Source organism: Hirundo rustica, chromosome 21, assembly GCF_015227805.2.
Source record: "Hirundo rustica isolate bHirRus1 chromosome 21, bHirRus1.pri.v3, whole genome shotgun sequence".
Classification (NCBI taxonomy): domain Eukaryota; kingdom Metazoa; phylum Chordata; class Aves; order Passeriformes; family Hirundinidae; genus Hirundo; species Hirundo rustica.
Window position 1 is genome coordinate 4,887,562 of NC_053470.1, and position 16,899 is coordinate 4,904,460.

The following is a 16,899-nucleotide window of genomic DNA, read 5'->3' on the forward strand; positions in this document are numbered from 1 at the left end:
CAGAAGTTCATGCACTTGGAAGCCTCTGCTAAAAAATACAGTGTTGGCTGTTGCTTTGCCACCTTCTCTCTCTGAGAGCTGGGGATTTTGGAGATCCAAAGGGAGTGGATGAAATGAACAACACAGCATCAGCTCACGAATTTATACCTGTCTATCTGGAATGTCATAATCTTATTAACACAAGTTAACATTTACACTGAAGAATCAGTATTTCTCACTCAAGCTGCAAAAGGATTTCGGTCTCCACTAACTGTGGAGAAGAAAAATTATTTGGCAATGCATCAGGAGAGAAAGTAACAAACATCTTTGGACTGCTGAAGGGTAGGAAGTCTAGCTCTGACAGTTTAATGGAAGATAAAAATGGTAGGATGCCATTGTCTTGGTTTCACCAGGGACAGATTTTCACTTTAGAATCATATAAGCATTAAGGCTGGAAATGGTCCTGAGACCATTGAGTTCAGCCATTAGCCCAGTACTACTGAGCCCACCATCAAACCCTTCTCCCAGTGCCACATCCACAGAGCTTCTGCCCACTTGCAGGGATGGGGATTCCAGCACTGCCCTGGGCAGCCTGTGCCAATGCTTGACCAGCCTTTCAGAGGAGAATTTTTTCCTAATACTCAATCTAAACCTCCCCTGGCATAACTTAAGGCTGTTTCCTCTCACCCTGCCTACTTGTCACCTGGGGGGGAAGAGACCAATTCCCAGCTGGCTCTTAGCAAGACTCAAAAATCTAAATCTATTGCTCCAAATAGAGAAGACCTTGGGTGATTTTCACAGGGAAGTGTGTAAATGTATAGAGATTTCTACAAGTGAGGGCATCTTGATCCTCATATATTCTCACCACTGTTGGTCAAAACCGAAATCCCAACAATACTTCATAAGTGGATGTGTCCTCTCCTGAACCAGGAGTCAGCTTTGCTCTTGTTTGTCAGAGGATGTATTTCCTGACTTATCTATCAAAATGACAACACAGACATTTGAGAGAACATACAACAAATTCTCATTATTTACTACAAATATATAAACTGAAAGGAAATCAAATTGAATAACTTGACTACATGAAAATTATGAAACAGTTTGTATTTTATACACAGCGTATGTACACTGGTTTTGGAAATGGGGGCTTCATCCATGCAAATTTAATACAAAACACTATTTAAAAAAAAAAAAAAAAAAAAACAACCCAAAACAGTCAGAACATTTTTCGAAAGAAACATGTATGTTGGAAGCTCCAGCAATAATGGAAATCCTGAAAAAAGGCTTAATCCAGTATAGTACAAGTAGACAATCTTCAAAAGTATGAAAGATGCACTTTACAAGAACATGAAATGCAAAATCAATTGAAATGCACTATCAAAAATTTTCCAAGTATATACACAATTTGAGCATCTATTCTTAATGATCACTCTCCTGCTGCGCCCTCAGAACTACTTTTGCCACATCCTGCACACATTTACATGTTGACCATTTGGTTACATTGCATCTTTTGTGTTTTATAACCACAAGTTATAAAATAAAGCAACTGAACGCCAACTGAATGCTAATCGTAAAGCAATCACATCTTCATTGTTCTAGACATTCCATACCAGTAAAAAGTATTCACATTACTCCCAGTGGATTCCACCAGCCCATCCCTTTTTCCCTACACCTGTGCTCTCCCAGGGAATCTCAGCCTTGCTGCTGCTGCCACAGCCAGGAACTGCCATGGCTGCAGGAATGCTGCAGGTTTCACATCCCCTCAGCAAACACAGCTGCATCAACAGCTGCACGTGAGGAGCAGAGTCCTGCACAGCCTCAGAATCTGGATTAATGCTGAGCAGTTACTGCAAGTTCCCGTGCCAGGTATGGCACGACCAAACCCTACACAAATGCAGTCATTCTGAAGTGTTGCACCGGGTCACGCATTTTAAAATGAAACAAAGCATAGAAAGTATCCTTGTGGCACTTCCAAATAGTCTCTGTTTTACAATCTGCCTTCATAAAACTATGATGGAAAGAAGTTACATTTGCCTTATTTCGCATAACTTTGAATGGAGTGAGGAAGCCCTCCTTAGTGCCAAGAATTTACTTTAAATGACTGACTCTACAGTAACTGAGTTACAAAACCCTGGAGGGAAATTCAGGTCTCACCGAAGCCTTACAATCCTAGAGTTATTTAGGCTGGAAAAGACTTTAAATGGATCAAGTTCAACTGCAAATTTAACACTGCCAAAATAAAACTTTTCCAAAACAATTAAATTTGCCGTCAGCCTGAGCTATTCTTCTCCTGTAGAATTTCCTAAGATACTAGAGTAGCCATGGAAAAAAATTTTTCGTTTTTGCTTGTTTTAAGATTAGGATTCTGAAATGTAAAAAAACCACTCTGAATATTTTTTTTTTTAAAAATACAATTGGCTGTATATAATCTGAACTAAAAATGACTGATTAGATGTTGTCTTATGATAACTGGTGTTCCTTCTCTAGAAACTGACCAAGTATCTTGCAGCAATTTTGCTGCCCTTTGCCTCTCATGCTGAAAAAATAACGGTCAAACCCAATGAGGGAACAAACACCTCATACAACCACAACTTTAAGATCATATGCTGCCAAAATTGTACAACGTGAAATACTTAAAGACAAATAAAGCAAAGGGTGTTTTATTATGTAAGAAACAAAGGAGCCAGAACTGCTCCTGTGCAGTGGCAAGTTTAAACTAAAATGTAATTAATCATTTATATTCTCTATTGAAGCAGCGAAGATCAGCAGTTTTCTTCACAGGAATAGAAAAAAATTACCTTCATATTTTACAAAACAAACCTGTACCATAACACTGCTCATTAAGAATAGACAGTTCACGTGACCCGGTGTGTTGCATATGGAACAAACCCAGCAATGCTGTCTGCATTCCCTCAGGGAAGTGCACAAGGGCCACAGTCACCAGTTCAGAGCCACGGTGCCATTTCCAGTCAGAAAAGGTTTGTAGTTCCCAGCAAAGCTTCCTCTGCCTCACTCACTGCTGGTCGAAGTTAAATATTGGTGAATATCTATTATTGATTAATCTCAAATTATCACTTGGTGGTTTTGCTCAGGTTGCGGCATCTCTGTAAGTGCAAGGAGGTGTTTCTGTCAGCAGCTGTCCTGCACAGCCCTCACTGGCACAAAGGCAGGGGATCACAAGGGGCACATGCCAGCTTCCCTGCAGCACTGGGACACAGCTGTCCATACCAAACAGGCTCTGGGAACACAAAGATGGCAAATTCCTTGGTGTTGTAACCTCTGCTGAAAGCTCAGGATCCTCATCTCTCGGCTACAGAACACGTCCTCCTTTACTAGGACTGAAAGCTTTTCCTGGCAAAGTGATTCAACATGAAATAACTCAAAGCACTCTCAGCTTAGACAACTCTACTTTGCCTTTCCCATTACTTAATAACATTTTTTAAATTCCAAATTTGTCTGTGTTTGGGTGTGTTTATTTGCTTTTGCTTTTCAAGTAGAGATCCTCCAACAGAAAGACAGACATCAGCCTGACTTGGTGAGGGAAAAGTAATATTTGATTTGGTAATACCAAACCACATCTCCTATCTCCAGAAGTACTTAAAAAACTCCCACAGGTTGCTGTCAGTTGATATCAGTGGAATAAACCTTTCAAACATTTAAGGAATCAGCAAAAGGAAAAATTGCCAGACCTTCATCCTTCTCTTCAGTACCAACATGACACATGAAAGTTCCAGTGAAAACAGACTTCTTCATTTTTGTTTGGATTTGGCAGCAGATTTATGTCAAAATCTGAGGAGACCGGCACTAAATGATATGATATTTGAAATAAAGTTTTTAGTGCAGTAAAAACCTAATGGTTATCCTCACCTACAGCTTTATTGAGGTAACACACCTTCCCACCTCACTTAAATGTAGGTTTTCCTACCACCTAATACTATTTGGCTTATCAGAAAAAAAATTATTAAAGGAATCCGCATAACATTTTACAATATTTGACTTACTATTTCAGTTAAGAATCTGACACTAAAGTTTGCTAGTGTCAAACAAGTTTAAGCCACATTTGCCATGGTCTCCAGCTCAGGTGTTCCACAAATCAAAAAGCTGAGAATATACTGAAGTCAAGGGTAAAACTTAACTTCAGTAAAGGCTAGTATTTTTTTAAAAAATAAATCTTGTGATTCATGTCAGTTGTTTATTGTTTCAAATTTATTCCTCCCTATTTTATGCTCCTAGCTTTTGGTTAGATTTTGGAAGGCCTCCAGCTGCAGGGATCTGGATGGTTTCTGCATGCCCAGCAGTGAGCACTCTGGATTAGCATTGCTGGAGAAGATGGACAGCACTTTGAGATACTCTTTGGGAAGACACCACCACTCCACAAGGATTATTTTACTGTCACCGCTTTAAGACCTCGCCACTATCTAGGATATTATTGCTCTAGTGAAAGATCAGTCATGTGTGACACAAAACACAAAAAGTACACAAGGCCAGAAGCCCTGCCACTATGTTGATTCACTCTCTAATTTACAGTTCATGCCACATTATTGCAAAGTTTATTAGGAAAACTTAATGCACCTTTCCTAAAGCTTTTAATGTTGACTTTTCTTCATGCTGTAAATGAAGATGGAACAGGTGCAACAGGAACTGAGCAGGCCTCTGCTTTTAACTACCCTGTCAGCTGTATAAAGGACTATGTAATGGCATCCTAAACAAAATGGAAAATGGTTATCTCAAACACTGGAAATGTTTGGAGCCAGGATTCTGGAATCACAATAGCTCATCAGTGCCACTGGAACAATTTCTTTAAAAAATTAAAGAGGATGGAGGAAAGTGACCAGAGTAACCAACAACATGAACGCACCGGATGTGAGAATGAACAAAAATAAGTAAAATGCTGGGAATCAAAAGGAAAGGGAGAAAGGAGTAGAGTGTGCAAATTCTTGTACAGAGAAGACACAACTATTTCCACAGGCTACTTGGAAATGAAAACTTAAAATTCAAATCTTTTTAGCATTATTTTTGAAATTGCTCTTAAGGAAATCACAATGGGTACAAGCCGATGTTAGCAACACTTTAGATTATTATTATTATTTGTAAAAGCAGTTAGAGAAGAGAAAAAGATTCATCCAAGCACAGTGGATCTTTTCTCAGACTGCTCCTAAGGGTATTTGAAGGCTTTAATCTTTGCCATGATAAAAGGGAAGCTTTGGAAGAATCATGACTATCCTTCCCCATAAGCAAGAAGGCAGCCATAGCAATTTCCAAGGAATGACAAAGCAAGGCTTTTTCTAGCAAATCTGCAGGGAAGAACTGCAGAGTACTAAAAAAGAAAAAAAAAAAAAAAAAAGTTGTTTGGGTAGTTTTCAGATTAAAATGAGTACATTAGTTTCATATTAGTTTCATATCCATTTGTCAACTAAGGAGTTTGAAAAACCCCTAAGTAGTCAGCAGCTGCCGTATTACATCAAGGAAATTCTTAATGCTTACACTGTGATGTAACTTAATACAATTAGCTCAAGAAGGAAAAATGTTATCTTAAGATCAGAAAATGTTTCTAAATATGACAATGAAACAGCAGTGGAGATCAGTTTTCAGATAACTGAAAGTGCCAATTTATAGTTAACACTTCTATGGCTAACACTGAACTAGAACTTTGCTCTGGTAGTACAACAAAGGTGAAATGAAAGACAAGGACTTACTCTCTTTGAGGGACTGGGTTTTTAAATGTAGCAGGCAAGCATTTTGCTTAGTGAATTATAACTTTTTCATTAGTTTTTGCATGACTTTTCAGAGAGTGCCTTTAATGAAAATAGAGACTGAAGTTGTTAAAATAACCATTAAGAAGAGACAAGAACCAATTAGACAGATTTGAAATACGGTGTTTTCAAATGTCAAAGCAATCCAGTTTGCTTAAACACATATTTATCTAACCTAAGATTTATATCTAGGACTTTGCAAATTAATTTATACACCAGCCTCTCCATAAGCTGTGTTTTAAGACAACACTGTATGAACAACAGTGGATTTTAACTATTACATATACACTAACTAATTTCAATAGATTTAAAAACAAATGGTATTTTTAAACTTATCATCAGAAAAAGGTTATTTTTCCTGTCAGCTATTGCCTATAAGGACAATGGTAGAAGGAACAGACAATACTCCTCCCTCATTCTTTTATGAATTATCTTACATGGGGTCTTTATCAATTGGAAAGAACAGAATCAAATCTTGTCAAATGCTTGGCAAACATATCTCTCAACTGAAAATAACTTAGCCTGAAATAGAAAATCTGTGGCAGTCAAAACATTTTTTAATTGAGCTACCTATTCATGAAGAACAAACTAATACAAACAGACCTACTACCAGAATTACGAAATTATTTGCAAATTGTCTAGAGAACGACTCAACTGTGTATGGTTTCAAAGTGTTCTCAGGAATTTGTGCAGAAGCAAATACCTGAACTCAGAAGTTTCAAGAAGCCACCAGGGTGGAAATGTTTCGTCTTCCCGTTTCTCAGTCGATGTAATGTCTCAGCACAGTGACATTTGTGCAAACTGACCTGTGTGCTAATGCCACACTCATGTAAATTACACAATAAACCCTGCAAACACTAAAAAGACAAACACTGATACTTCCCAGCTAAATTATGGATATACCTGTTGTAAAAATGTAATGTGAGATCAGGAGCAATTACACAAAATCCTGAACATCACAGCGTAAACCTGAGATTTTGGCAGTTTTATCAAAATGTCCTAAATTACTCTGTATGAATCACTAGTCCTCATGTCTTATTCATCATGTGTATTTGTTTGTCCCAAACAAAGTAGACAACTTTGTTTTTGTCCAACAATACATTAAAACAAAAGTAATTAGGTATTATCAAATTAAATATCATAAATAAAAAGTATTTACAGTATTTTCTATTAGACAACAAATAACCAATATAATTGTGCAACAAACTTAAAACACCCAACATCAAAAATGTGAAGTATTACTTAAATCTTCACATACCAATTTTACAAAAAAACTATTAAAATATTAAAAAATTTCCATTTTATCTATTTTAAACAAAGAAATTTCAAAAATGCTTAAGACTATTAAGAGTTATCAATTACACAGGCACTTCACAGGTAAACAATCTACAGTACAACTGAAAAAAAAATATTTGGCACCAACCTAGAAGACTGGGAAAAACTCAATAAACTGTATCCTTTCCTCACTGTATCCTGTTCTGTGTAATCACCAGACACTCGGACTCAATACTGGCAATGTTAGAAGTGCGTAAGTTACAATCAGGAGTGCAAAAAACAAAGAACGCAAATATTAAGCTTTCAGAGAGTGAAAGGGGATTACAAGTGACCAGTTGCTCACATTTTTACCATCATAGCATCGCTACATTTTTGTCTTGTCTTTAAATCAAATGATTGACTCAAAAAATTAAAGTGACGGGGAGTGTGCTTTGTACTTTCAAAAGTAATTCAAACATTTTCAATGTAAAAAAAGAAATCCAGCATTTAACCCTAACACTGAGATGTTCAATGGCAGCTTTTAACTCAGCTAGAAAGAGAACCCGATGCTGCCACATTCTCTTTGTACATCCAATTACAAAAGGAAAGAAAAAAAAAAAAAAAAAAGAAAGAATGGTTATGTTCTTTTAACTGTGAACTGACTCCAAGGTTTTCACACACAGCTCCAAAGTAAGGCTCTCCACAGCATCTGGACAGATTGTAGTTTTTGATGGCTTGGGTGTTCCCGTGTGGGAGGCTGAAGTGCCCCAGAGCGATCCATATCAACAGAGCAAGTGGGAAGCTGTCAGCTGCCAAGGAGTCGTGTCACATGGAAGAAAGCTGAGATACTTTCAAGGCAGGCAGCTCCAGCAGAGCTTGAACTGTGAGGCCAACCTTCACCAGACCCCTTTCCTCCAGAATGTGATGAGGCAGGCAAAGTCTCTCCTGCAAAAGAACACAGGACATTTAAGGAGTTCCGTGCCTCGGCCCCCAGGGCAGGGACAAACACATTCTCTGAAGCCAGGAAGACACCAGCAGAGAAAACATCTTTGGCCATAAAAGTCACAAGTGGCTCTCTACAGCAACAGAATGGACAAGAACTTGTTAAAGTGTTAAACTATGACAGTGTCAGAAGACACACAGAAGACTACTAATTTAATAAAATAAAGGACTTTCTTCTCATAGGCAGAGTAAGAAAAATGATCTGGTGGGTGCTATTGGCTCAGTGGCCTTTTTCCCCCTTCCCGTTTTGCAGACTTATTACCAATCTTCCCCTTGGGATAACTTAGTGGTGACAGACTCAATAACGAACCATTCCCCAAGAAAGTCATCATTCAGTCTCAAAATCCAGCACAAGCTGGACAATCTTCCCAACTGCCAGCTGGTGTTACAAGTAATTCACGAGGTAAATCTCAGCTTCTGAATGGCCTGTGGCTCCACATCAGACAGAAGCTATGGCGGAGCAGTAAACCAGCTTCTAAATCTATCAACTAATTTTCTTCTTGCACTAAAAAAGATCAAGGGAATTTTTTAGTCCATAATATGCAGGAAATTACTGAATTTTAGGTTTTTTCCCCCTCATAAAAAGAGGTAAGAGGATAAACTTGGACGACAGAAGCACAAGTAATGGGCTGCGACTACAGCCATGCTAAAAAAGATAGCCAATCATTCAGGCTACAGACTTCTGGAAGTGCAGGACATTTCCTAGGCAGACTGAATTCCTGCCAAAGTGAGCTGCTAAACTCAAGAATTTCAAGTAAGAAAACATTACCCTCTCAAGTCTATTCCTTTGTTTAGATTACAATATATTTCACAAGGAGGTCAGCGCTATTTTTACTATTAAGAACTGACTAGAAACCCATAAAATAGCTTCCTCAAGTTCACCTCATAAGCCTGGAATGGAATTTCTCTTCAGATCTTCAAGTCCTTTGGTCAGTGTCACAATCACTATTGCTCCCTAAATAAAGTTCCCCTAACTCCCCAAACTCAGGATTTGCTGACGTTTTCTGTGGTTATTAATAAATCAATAAAGCAATTACTGTACCTGTGGAACGCCCAGTTTTTTACAAGCATCGAGAAAGTTTTCAACATTTCTTCGGCACTTTGCCATGCTGAGTTTAGGCTGTGAAGACAGGATATTAGATCTTCATCAGGCATTCATGAAAGAGTGTATATTTCTGATGTAAATTCACTCACAGTTGCTAAAACACAAGACACATTCTATGAAGCTCTTAAACTAAACTTCTGAGCCTCGTTTAATGCTTCTTCCAGAAAAACCCAAATGAGTAATGTAGCAAATTAATGTGGTAAATATGAGTCACAGCGTTTTAGTATAGAAATTCAAAAGCTTGTTTTCATGTAAGATGCACCAAAAACGAGATAAATGATTTAGGCCTTACCACTGCTGGCGATGGGACGTGAATGCTGGCAACAGAACGGGGCCTTATGTGATTGGCTAAATGGCAAAGAACCACGCCATCCATCAACGCTGCTCCAATGTCATCTGGCAAAATTACCTTCAACCTGGATTCGAGATTCTAGGAAAAAGGCTATAAGTAAGTTACTCTCAACATTAGCTAATTTTTCATTTTAAATCCAGGGTATTTTGAAGCATGCAGATGTTTAAAAGGAACATTTTAACGCTAAAACGAAGTAAACAGAATAAATTTACACTTCAGGCAGTATAAACATCCTCTTCTCCTTGTAGGGCCTGTGTTCCTTTTGTTTGTATTGTTGGGTTTTTCTTGTGTTTTATGTTTTTTTCGTGGGGCTTTTTAAAATGACACAACATACACTGAGAAAGACATTCTCCCATCCAAGAGCAGAATACACAGCCCTCAAGCCCACACAAGGAACTCACTGCCCATAACAGGAAAGCACAGAATTTAAGGACAGAAGTGTTATGCTGAATATGTCATCAGTGCCTAGTGGGCAGAATCCGTCAGCTGAAACCATACAGGACTTTATGAGAAGGAGGAAAAGAAAATAAAAAGGGAACACAGCTGTGGGAAGGCTATTTGTACAGATCAAAGTTAAGCTGGGATGGCCAAGGGCCCACTCTTGCGTTGCAAAACAGAGAAGGCAAACAATTATTTTTCCCACCCCAATAAGACTTCACTGTTCAGGAAGTGAACCAGACCCCAAAAAAACCCACCCTTCATGGAAGTCACAACACAAATCAGCACTGCCCTGAAAAGCAGAGCAGCTGTGATTTAGATAACTCTAACTGCTAAATGCCTTGAAAAGAGAACTATACAAAAAATAATTCACTGGAAATCTGAAATGTAGATCCCATTCAGGATTCCAAAATTTGTAGCAACTTCCTACACTCAAAAAGCATTTAGCCATTTAGAAAACAACAATCATTTTTCTTCAGATCTCAGGTCAGACAATAGCAAAGACAAACAGATTTATAGTTTCCCTAGGAAAATTTAAAACCGCAGGACAAAAAAATTCATTTCACTTTTTTTTTTAGAAAGAAAACCACCCCAACTAATTCCCAGTTGGTATTTTGGCTGGACCCAAGCAAGTACCAGTGTAGCCTGTTACATGAAATTCCTTAGGAAGAAATACCACTACAGGGATGCCCTTGAACAACTGCAACAATTTGGAGGCCTTTAAAATGAAGGTTGGACTTGTGGTACAGAGCAAACTAAATGCACCCATAGAGTGAATGATGGTACCTACACTGCGAAGCTGTCTGATTTGCTCCCTTTCTTCCCTTAAATGTTCCATTTTCCTCCTCATTGTAAAGCCAGGATCCACTGCACCATAGTCCTGGCGTGAGGCACGGCTGAAAGCTGTCAGACATGAAGGGAGTCAGTCAGCAGAATTCAGATGGAAAACATTCAAAACCTAAAGTAAAATCTATAGAAACAGGAAAAAAAACTGCAAAACTTTTAAGAAAAAATATATTTAAGCATCCTGCTAGAAAAAATACTGCCTATGAAACACCTTTCAGATAAAACGCAGAGATCATTTTACTTAAGTGTAAATGGACAATTAGAAAATATGGAGGCTTCAATATTGAAGTATCAGTATGGGACATACAACTCCATCTGCACTTCTTCAAGAATCTAGCTTTGAAAGTACTGGCATTGTGCTTTACTTTTAATCAAGTATTAAGCCTTTAAGCCATCAAACCTTAAGAACAGTTGTGAACTGTTTCCCTGTTCTTTGACAGCGACTAAGTATGCGGAAAAAAAAGGACTGAGGAAAAAACCTTGGAAAGAAAACATCCCCCCCAAAAAATCACTCTGCAGCTTGAGGAGCTTCCAATTATTTGCTTGCCAAAGCAGCTGTCTGTGCCTTTCCCAGTACAGTGATAAGTAAACTGAATGAACTGCTGTACTGTGACATCTGCTATGCTTACTGCCTCTTGCAACCTGGGAAATAAACACACCGTGTTAGACAACAGCAGCTTACCTGACCTTGGTTTGAGACCAAATGGACCATGAGTGTTACTATCTGTCCTTTCATAATCCTGTTAAAAGAGATGAAGTCAGTTTTCTTCCACTCACCAAATGAAGTAACTTTTGCTCCCATCAAGATACTGTTTAAATTATTCTTGCCTAAGGAGTGACCTTCTGCTTAACTGTACAAGTCTTTTGAAGAGGGCAATATAAAATAAATTGAATAAACATAATCTTACTACATACAGATAAAACTGTCAAACGAGAAAGAAAAGCAGCATCAGATTATCTAAAATCTATTGCAAAATATTTCAAACTACTGCAAACCATTCTGTGAACAGAGTTTATGCCAGCTGTAAGCAGATGCAAATATTCTCCCAACATTTAGCATCAAAACATTTCTTAAGAAATATCTACTTCCAGCTATGAAGACAGGTTTTTCTCATTTCACCATCTGAAAAGAGAAATGCACTCAATATCTTGGTATGTACATGAAATATCCTGGTTCTATTCTCGTGTATTCTGGGAGATGTTTTAATTCTGCTCTCTCAGGCTCCTTACTGACATGAGGTGGAAATGTTAACAATATCTGCTTTATTTTCAGCTAAGCAGTGCAGTGCTCTCACAGTGAGACTCCATGCACAGCCACCTCTGAATGAAGCTGGAAATCTGCACCACAAAGAGACTGAGAAGGATGAAACGCCAAGAGAACTGCCAGCACCTTTGGGTTCCTGGTGATGTACAAAATACTAAACCATAAACTTCAAATCCTCTCAGTGACTGTGTGCCCTGAAGAGCAGTCTTCCTTAGGAAGGCCTATCAAATATGGCAAATCTGATTTTTGTTTCATTAGTATTTTCATCAGGAAAGATAAAGGGGACAAAGCAATGCACCTTTCCTCATATCAGTCAAAAAGAACTCTAGGGGAGATCAGAGTTGCAAATGTAAAACAAGTTGTAATATCTGTCTCTAGTTTCTATCTCTTTTGCAATTTTTACTATGATGAAATACTTGTAATTGTAATTTCAAAGGAAACTCACAGCTTTGTATCAGCACGAAAACCTGATGACAGCAATGAACACAAAGAAATGTTTGTTGAATGAAAAACAAACCCACAAACTTGTACCTCAGACGACACAGGAGACTGTGGGGACACATTAGTATTATCACTGTCTTGCTAAAAAGAAATCAAAGAGATGAAATTATAAAAATGAAAATGATGACTTAACAAGAAACATGAAATTATGACATACACGAGACACGTAACATTTGTCAAGTATGCTATAAACTGGCAACAACTAAATTCTAAAATATGTGAGGCAAGGAACCACTGTTCTCCGTTTACGTCAAATATTAGTTTTACATCACCTCTGCTTGATAGGTGAATTAATTTTGCTATTTCCAAAGCAATAGCAAATGTCCTACTGTTCCCCAGCAGGTAATCATGATAATTTTTTTTCAAATGATGAAAATGATGAAAATGATAGTTATTTCTGCTATGGCTTTGGAATGCAAAGTTAATTTCTTCAAAAAAGGCAAGAGAATAAATTTATTTCTTAATATTTCACATAATTACTACATCTCACCTCATCATTTTCATTTCCACTTGAACTCTTTCTGGAAGACTTATACTGCAAAACACACATAATTATTACTTTAAAATGAAAGCATGGTTTTCATTTGAACTAAAAGGCTTGCTTTCACTCAGACTTTTCTTATTACTGATGAAGCTCTCGAGGAAAAAAGCCATGTTACAGAAACAAAGGAGCAAAAAAGAAACAAACCAGAAAAGAACATGACGTTTCTAGGTGAGGCAAGACCTTCATTAGTTGAAGAGATAAGTGCATTTTAAAACTAAACACTTTTATAATGTTAACTCTGCATGTGACAGCTGATCCAAGTGGAAAGATTGTAACAACTGCTAACTTGAAGCATTATTTCTGAGAAAAAATAATGCAACCAGTGAAAGCTACTTTTGTAATATTTTTTATGTGACTAAGATTGCTTACACTTCAGGAGATTGACTTGACGTTGTAAAAAGATAAATTAAAAAAGATTAAGGTTGCCTTTAAAACTTCAAAGTCTGATTGCATCCCTTTATGCATTTCAGACAATGTTTTTCCCACGGGTCTGTCTGATTTGTTGTGTGTTCCTTCATCACTGCCCCACTTGCCTGATTATGCTAAAAATAGAGGAAATTAGGCAGGAATTGAAGGAATGAAAAATTACAAAAGTAGTACTAAAAAAAAAATGTTTTTTCATTGTCTACAGATTAAGTGTACTAAAAAATAGGAAAAGCCCCGTGCAGATTGAAATAAAAAGATCTTCACTACAAAAATCCAAGTTTGAGGGGTGCATGTGCCAGGCTACTCCTGTCCATGATGTGACACAAATGCAGGCTAAGTAAGAGACAACTGCTGGCACTGGTCTCTCACAACAGCACTGGTACCCATTCGTTTTCCCAGTTTGCCATGGCAGACAGGCTCTGCTTCAGTGGCTTATTGCCTGGGTCTTGCAAATGCAACTATGAAACAGTGCATTCTGCTACTGGCACAGGCTGTTAAACTCCCTTAGACTTAAACTCCTGTTAGCTCCCATCCAGAGCTGGATGTAATGTGATTTCAGGCATCTGCTTCCATCACAGAGCTCAAACTGCCCGCTAAGTTATGAGGAGCCACTTCTGTACTTGGTAGCTCAGATCTTTAACCAGGCAAACAACTGAATTATGTTTTACTTCGAAGTTTCTCTCTCTCTCCTCCAATGCCGCAGCAAAAAGTTAATTTCAGGATGTAAACCCTGGGAACAGGATATAACTCCATAATTTCTTCAGGGAAAAAAAAAAAAAAGGCTTCTATAATCACAACAATATATCTGAACTGTATGGCATGCTCTGTTCTCCCAAGAATTAATTTCTTTGAAGTTCCCTGGCATTTCACAAAGATGTTTGATGGCAAAGACCCAAGAAACTAATTTCATAAGTGACAACATTAATTTTTATTCAACCTAGCACTGCTCAGAACTCTCCTATTTCTCTACATAGCCCAAACCAAACATTACCCAATGCTGCTAGAACTTCCCCTCGGTTCTGCAGAAAGCAGACACTGGCACCTGCTGACTGAGGATGCACACTACAGCAGCAAGGGAACATGGAAAATTTCTGTAATGCAAACCAATGCCATGAGACCCAAAAGGCATAAATCATTCCTAGAATCATGTTAAAAAAAAAAAAAAAGGGTGTATTTTCTTTGCACTAAAAATAAGTAAACAAAATAGCCAAATAAAAATCCCTCCAAATGGATGATGAAGGACCAGTGATAAATCAGGTTTTGGTTCTGCCAGAAAACAATGAATTACTTTCTTTTATTTAAAGGATAAACAACATCTTTGGTCAATTTTTTTCCTCTTGATTTTCCTGCACTCTCAAATCATCCTAAATATACACATATATATTAATCAAAAGAGTCAAATAAAAAATAAAAACCTTTGAGGTTTGTGATGCTTTTACCCTTACTTAAAGTTTCTTCCACTCGTATTAAACAAAATAAGGGTCACCCACCCTCACTCCCCCCATTACCTTGAAATACTCTTTTCTTATTTGTTTACTTCTCCTTCTTTCTTCATTCTGCCAGATTACTGGCTGTGTTTCTGGCCAATGCTGCTCATCCACTGAATCCTTCTGGTTTTCCAGTGGCTATAATGATCAGAAATACTTTTATGTAAAAATGTAAAAATGTAAAAATACTTCTTGTGTATTAGCACAACTTATTATGAACTACAATTGTTAATTTTTTGCCTGCCTCCATCTAGCTTTATGACCTGAAAGTTTAACAGTCTTAATGGTGATTCTGGTGTGAAACCACTTATTTCTTTTAAATTTTTAAAACATATTTCACAGAAGAAAAAGAATCTATGAAATTCTTCAGAAAATAAGACATTTCAGCACTGAGACTAATTTTGCAGGTAGGTCAGGAAACCACCAAAGGCTGCCAGAAATACACCAGTTTCAAGTGTGGTTAGCCACTAGCACATTTAATTTCTCCCTGTGAATACTCATCACACAGAGAAAGGATGGCTACAAGACACTTTGAGTATTTGCTGGCCGTTCCTATTAAAAGATTATCCACCCCAACAAGGTGGAAGAGAAATCTCTCATTCAAAGTATTGTATTATGCAATACATACTGAGAAGACAGCTAAAGTAGATTGATTCGTCAATAATAATAAATATCTATGACTGTCTACTTTATGAAAACTGAAAGTAGACAATCTGAATGGATTGTTTCCTAAAGGTACCACAACATTTCTGCTTCTTCTTACAAGAATATGAGGGCATTTAAAGCAATTGTAGATAACTAATCAATTAAAATAATAAGGTCTCTACAGTTTAACTGTAATTTTGTCATATCATGCAAGCTTCTCATTCAGGTATGGGAAATGAAAGGCCTACATACTTCAACCCACCTAGAAGTTGCATCTAAAACCCAAATTGAACATGAAGGTATAATACATACAATATAAATTTTATAAATATATAATAATATATTATGATGTAATAATATGTTATTATTCCATATAAATACCTTTATATGCAAAGACATATTAAACCCAAGAAAGCAAAATTTATGCCTCATTAGTTTCAAGACATTAAAGCTGGCACCACATGCTTTTAAAACAAAAGGCCTCCATTACAAACAGGTCAAATTGAGGCATAAGATCTCCAAAGGGTTTATATTTTCCACCACAATTAAGACATCTTCAAGATTTATGTGTATAAGCAACCATATGAACGCATGAAAGTTTTCTGCCATAGAGACAAAATCAAGAAAACAACAACAACAAAATCACTCAAATATAAAGCCACCAAATTTACATTTGAGTATTTACCTGCCAGCTGTATGGGGACACTGGGGAATTCACTTCATTTGTTGAGATACTAAAAAGTAAGATGAAAGACATTATGAAGCACACAATTTTTCGTATATTTTAAAACAAGTTACTTGAAAATATCAAAAAAAGTGAACCCTTAAAAAGTGGCCTCTCCACAGCACTACATGATTTTTTGGCCACTGAATAAGATGTCACAATCTAGCTTAAAAATAAGACAACTAAAATCTGAAATTGTATTTCACTTGACAATGGGTCTTGCACGCTACAGCACTTTATTCAGGTAAAACCTCTTTTGAATGTTTTAGTTTGTTTTGGGTTTAAGTCTCAGAACTGCCTGTTCTATTAAAAAAGGAAAAGGCAAATTGAATTCTTCCTGGATTACCCTATAATAAAGAAGCCTAACAGAGCTGTACACTTGAATAGGTGACAGCAACTCACAGAGAAGAGCCTGTGGTGAGTAAGCAAGGGCTGGAAGGTTCCACGAAACAGCTGCAGCATGAGACACGCAAGCACAGGACACGTGTGCAGCCAGCTGTGCAAAGCCAGGGGCACCACTGAGAGGGGACACAGCCAGAGGAAGATGTGGCACACTGAAGGAGCTCTCCCCTGCGGTGC

The 16,899-nt window shown here is 37.5% G+C and overlaps 1 protein-coding gene across 2 annotated transcripts in view; it reads right to left on the reverse strand.

Annotated features, from left to right (window-relative positions):
* Positions 1-1,058: 1,058 nt before the first annotated feature.
* Positions 1,059-16,899, reverse strand: part of LRCH2 (leucine rich repeats and calponin homology domain containing 2) — a 37,427-nt gene continuing 21,586 nt past the window's right edge. For both annotated transcript variants that reach the window (XM_040083869.1, XM_040083868.1), the window contains 9 exons: positions 16,282-16,330; positions 14,973-15,089; positions 12,985-13,029; positions 12,525-12,575; positions 11,412-11,469; positions 10,674-10,786; positions 9,386-9,523; positions 9,031-9,108; positions 1,059-7,931 (listed from right to left, as the gene is read on the reverse strand). In XM_040083869.1, coding sequence (XP_039939803.1) covers positions 7,812-7,931; positions 9,031-9,108; positions 9,386-9,523; positions 10,674-10,786; positions 11,412-11,469; positions 12,525-12,575; positions 12,985-13,029; positions 14,973-15,089; positions 16,282-16,330 — 769 coding nt within the window. In that variant the 3' untranslated portion in view covers positions 1,059-7,811. The remainder of the gene's footprint in view (positions 7,932-9,030; positions 9,109-9,385; positions 9,524-10,673; positions 10,787-11,411; positions 11,470-12,524; positions 12,576-12,984; positions 13,030-14,972; positions 15,090-16,281; positions 16,331-16,899) is intronic.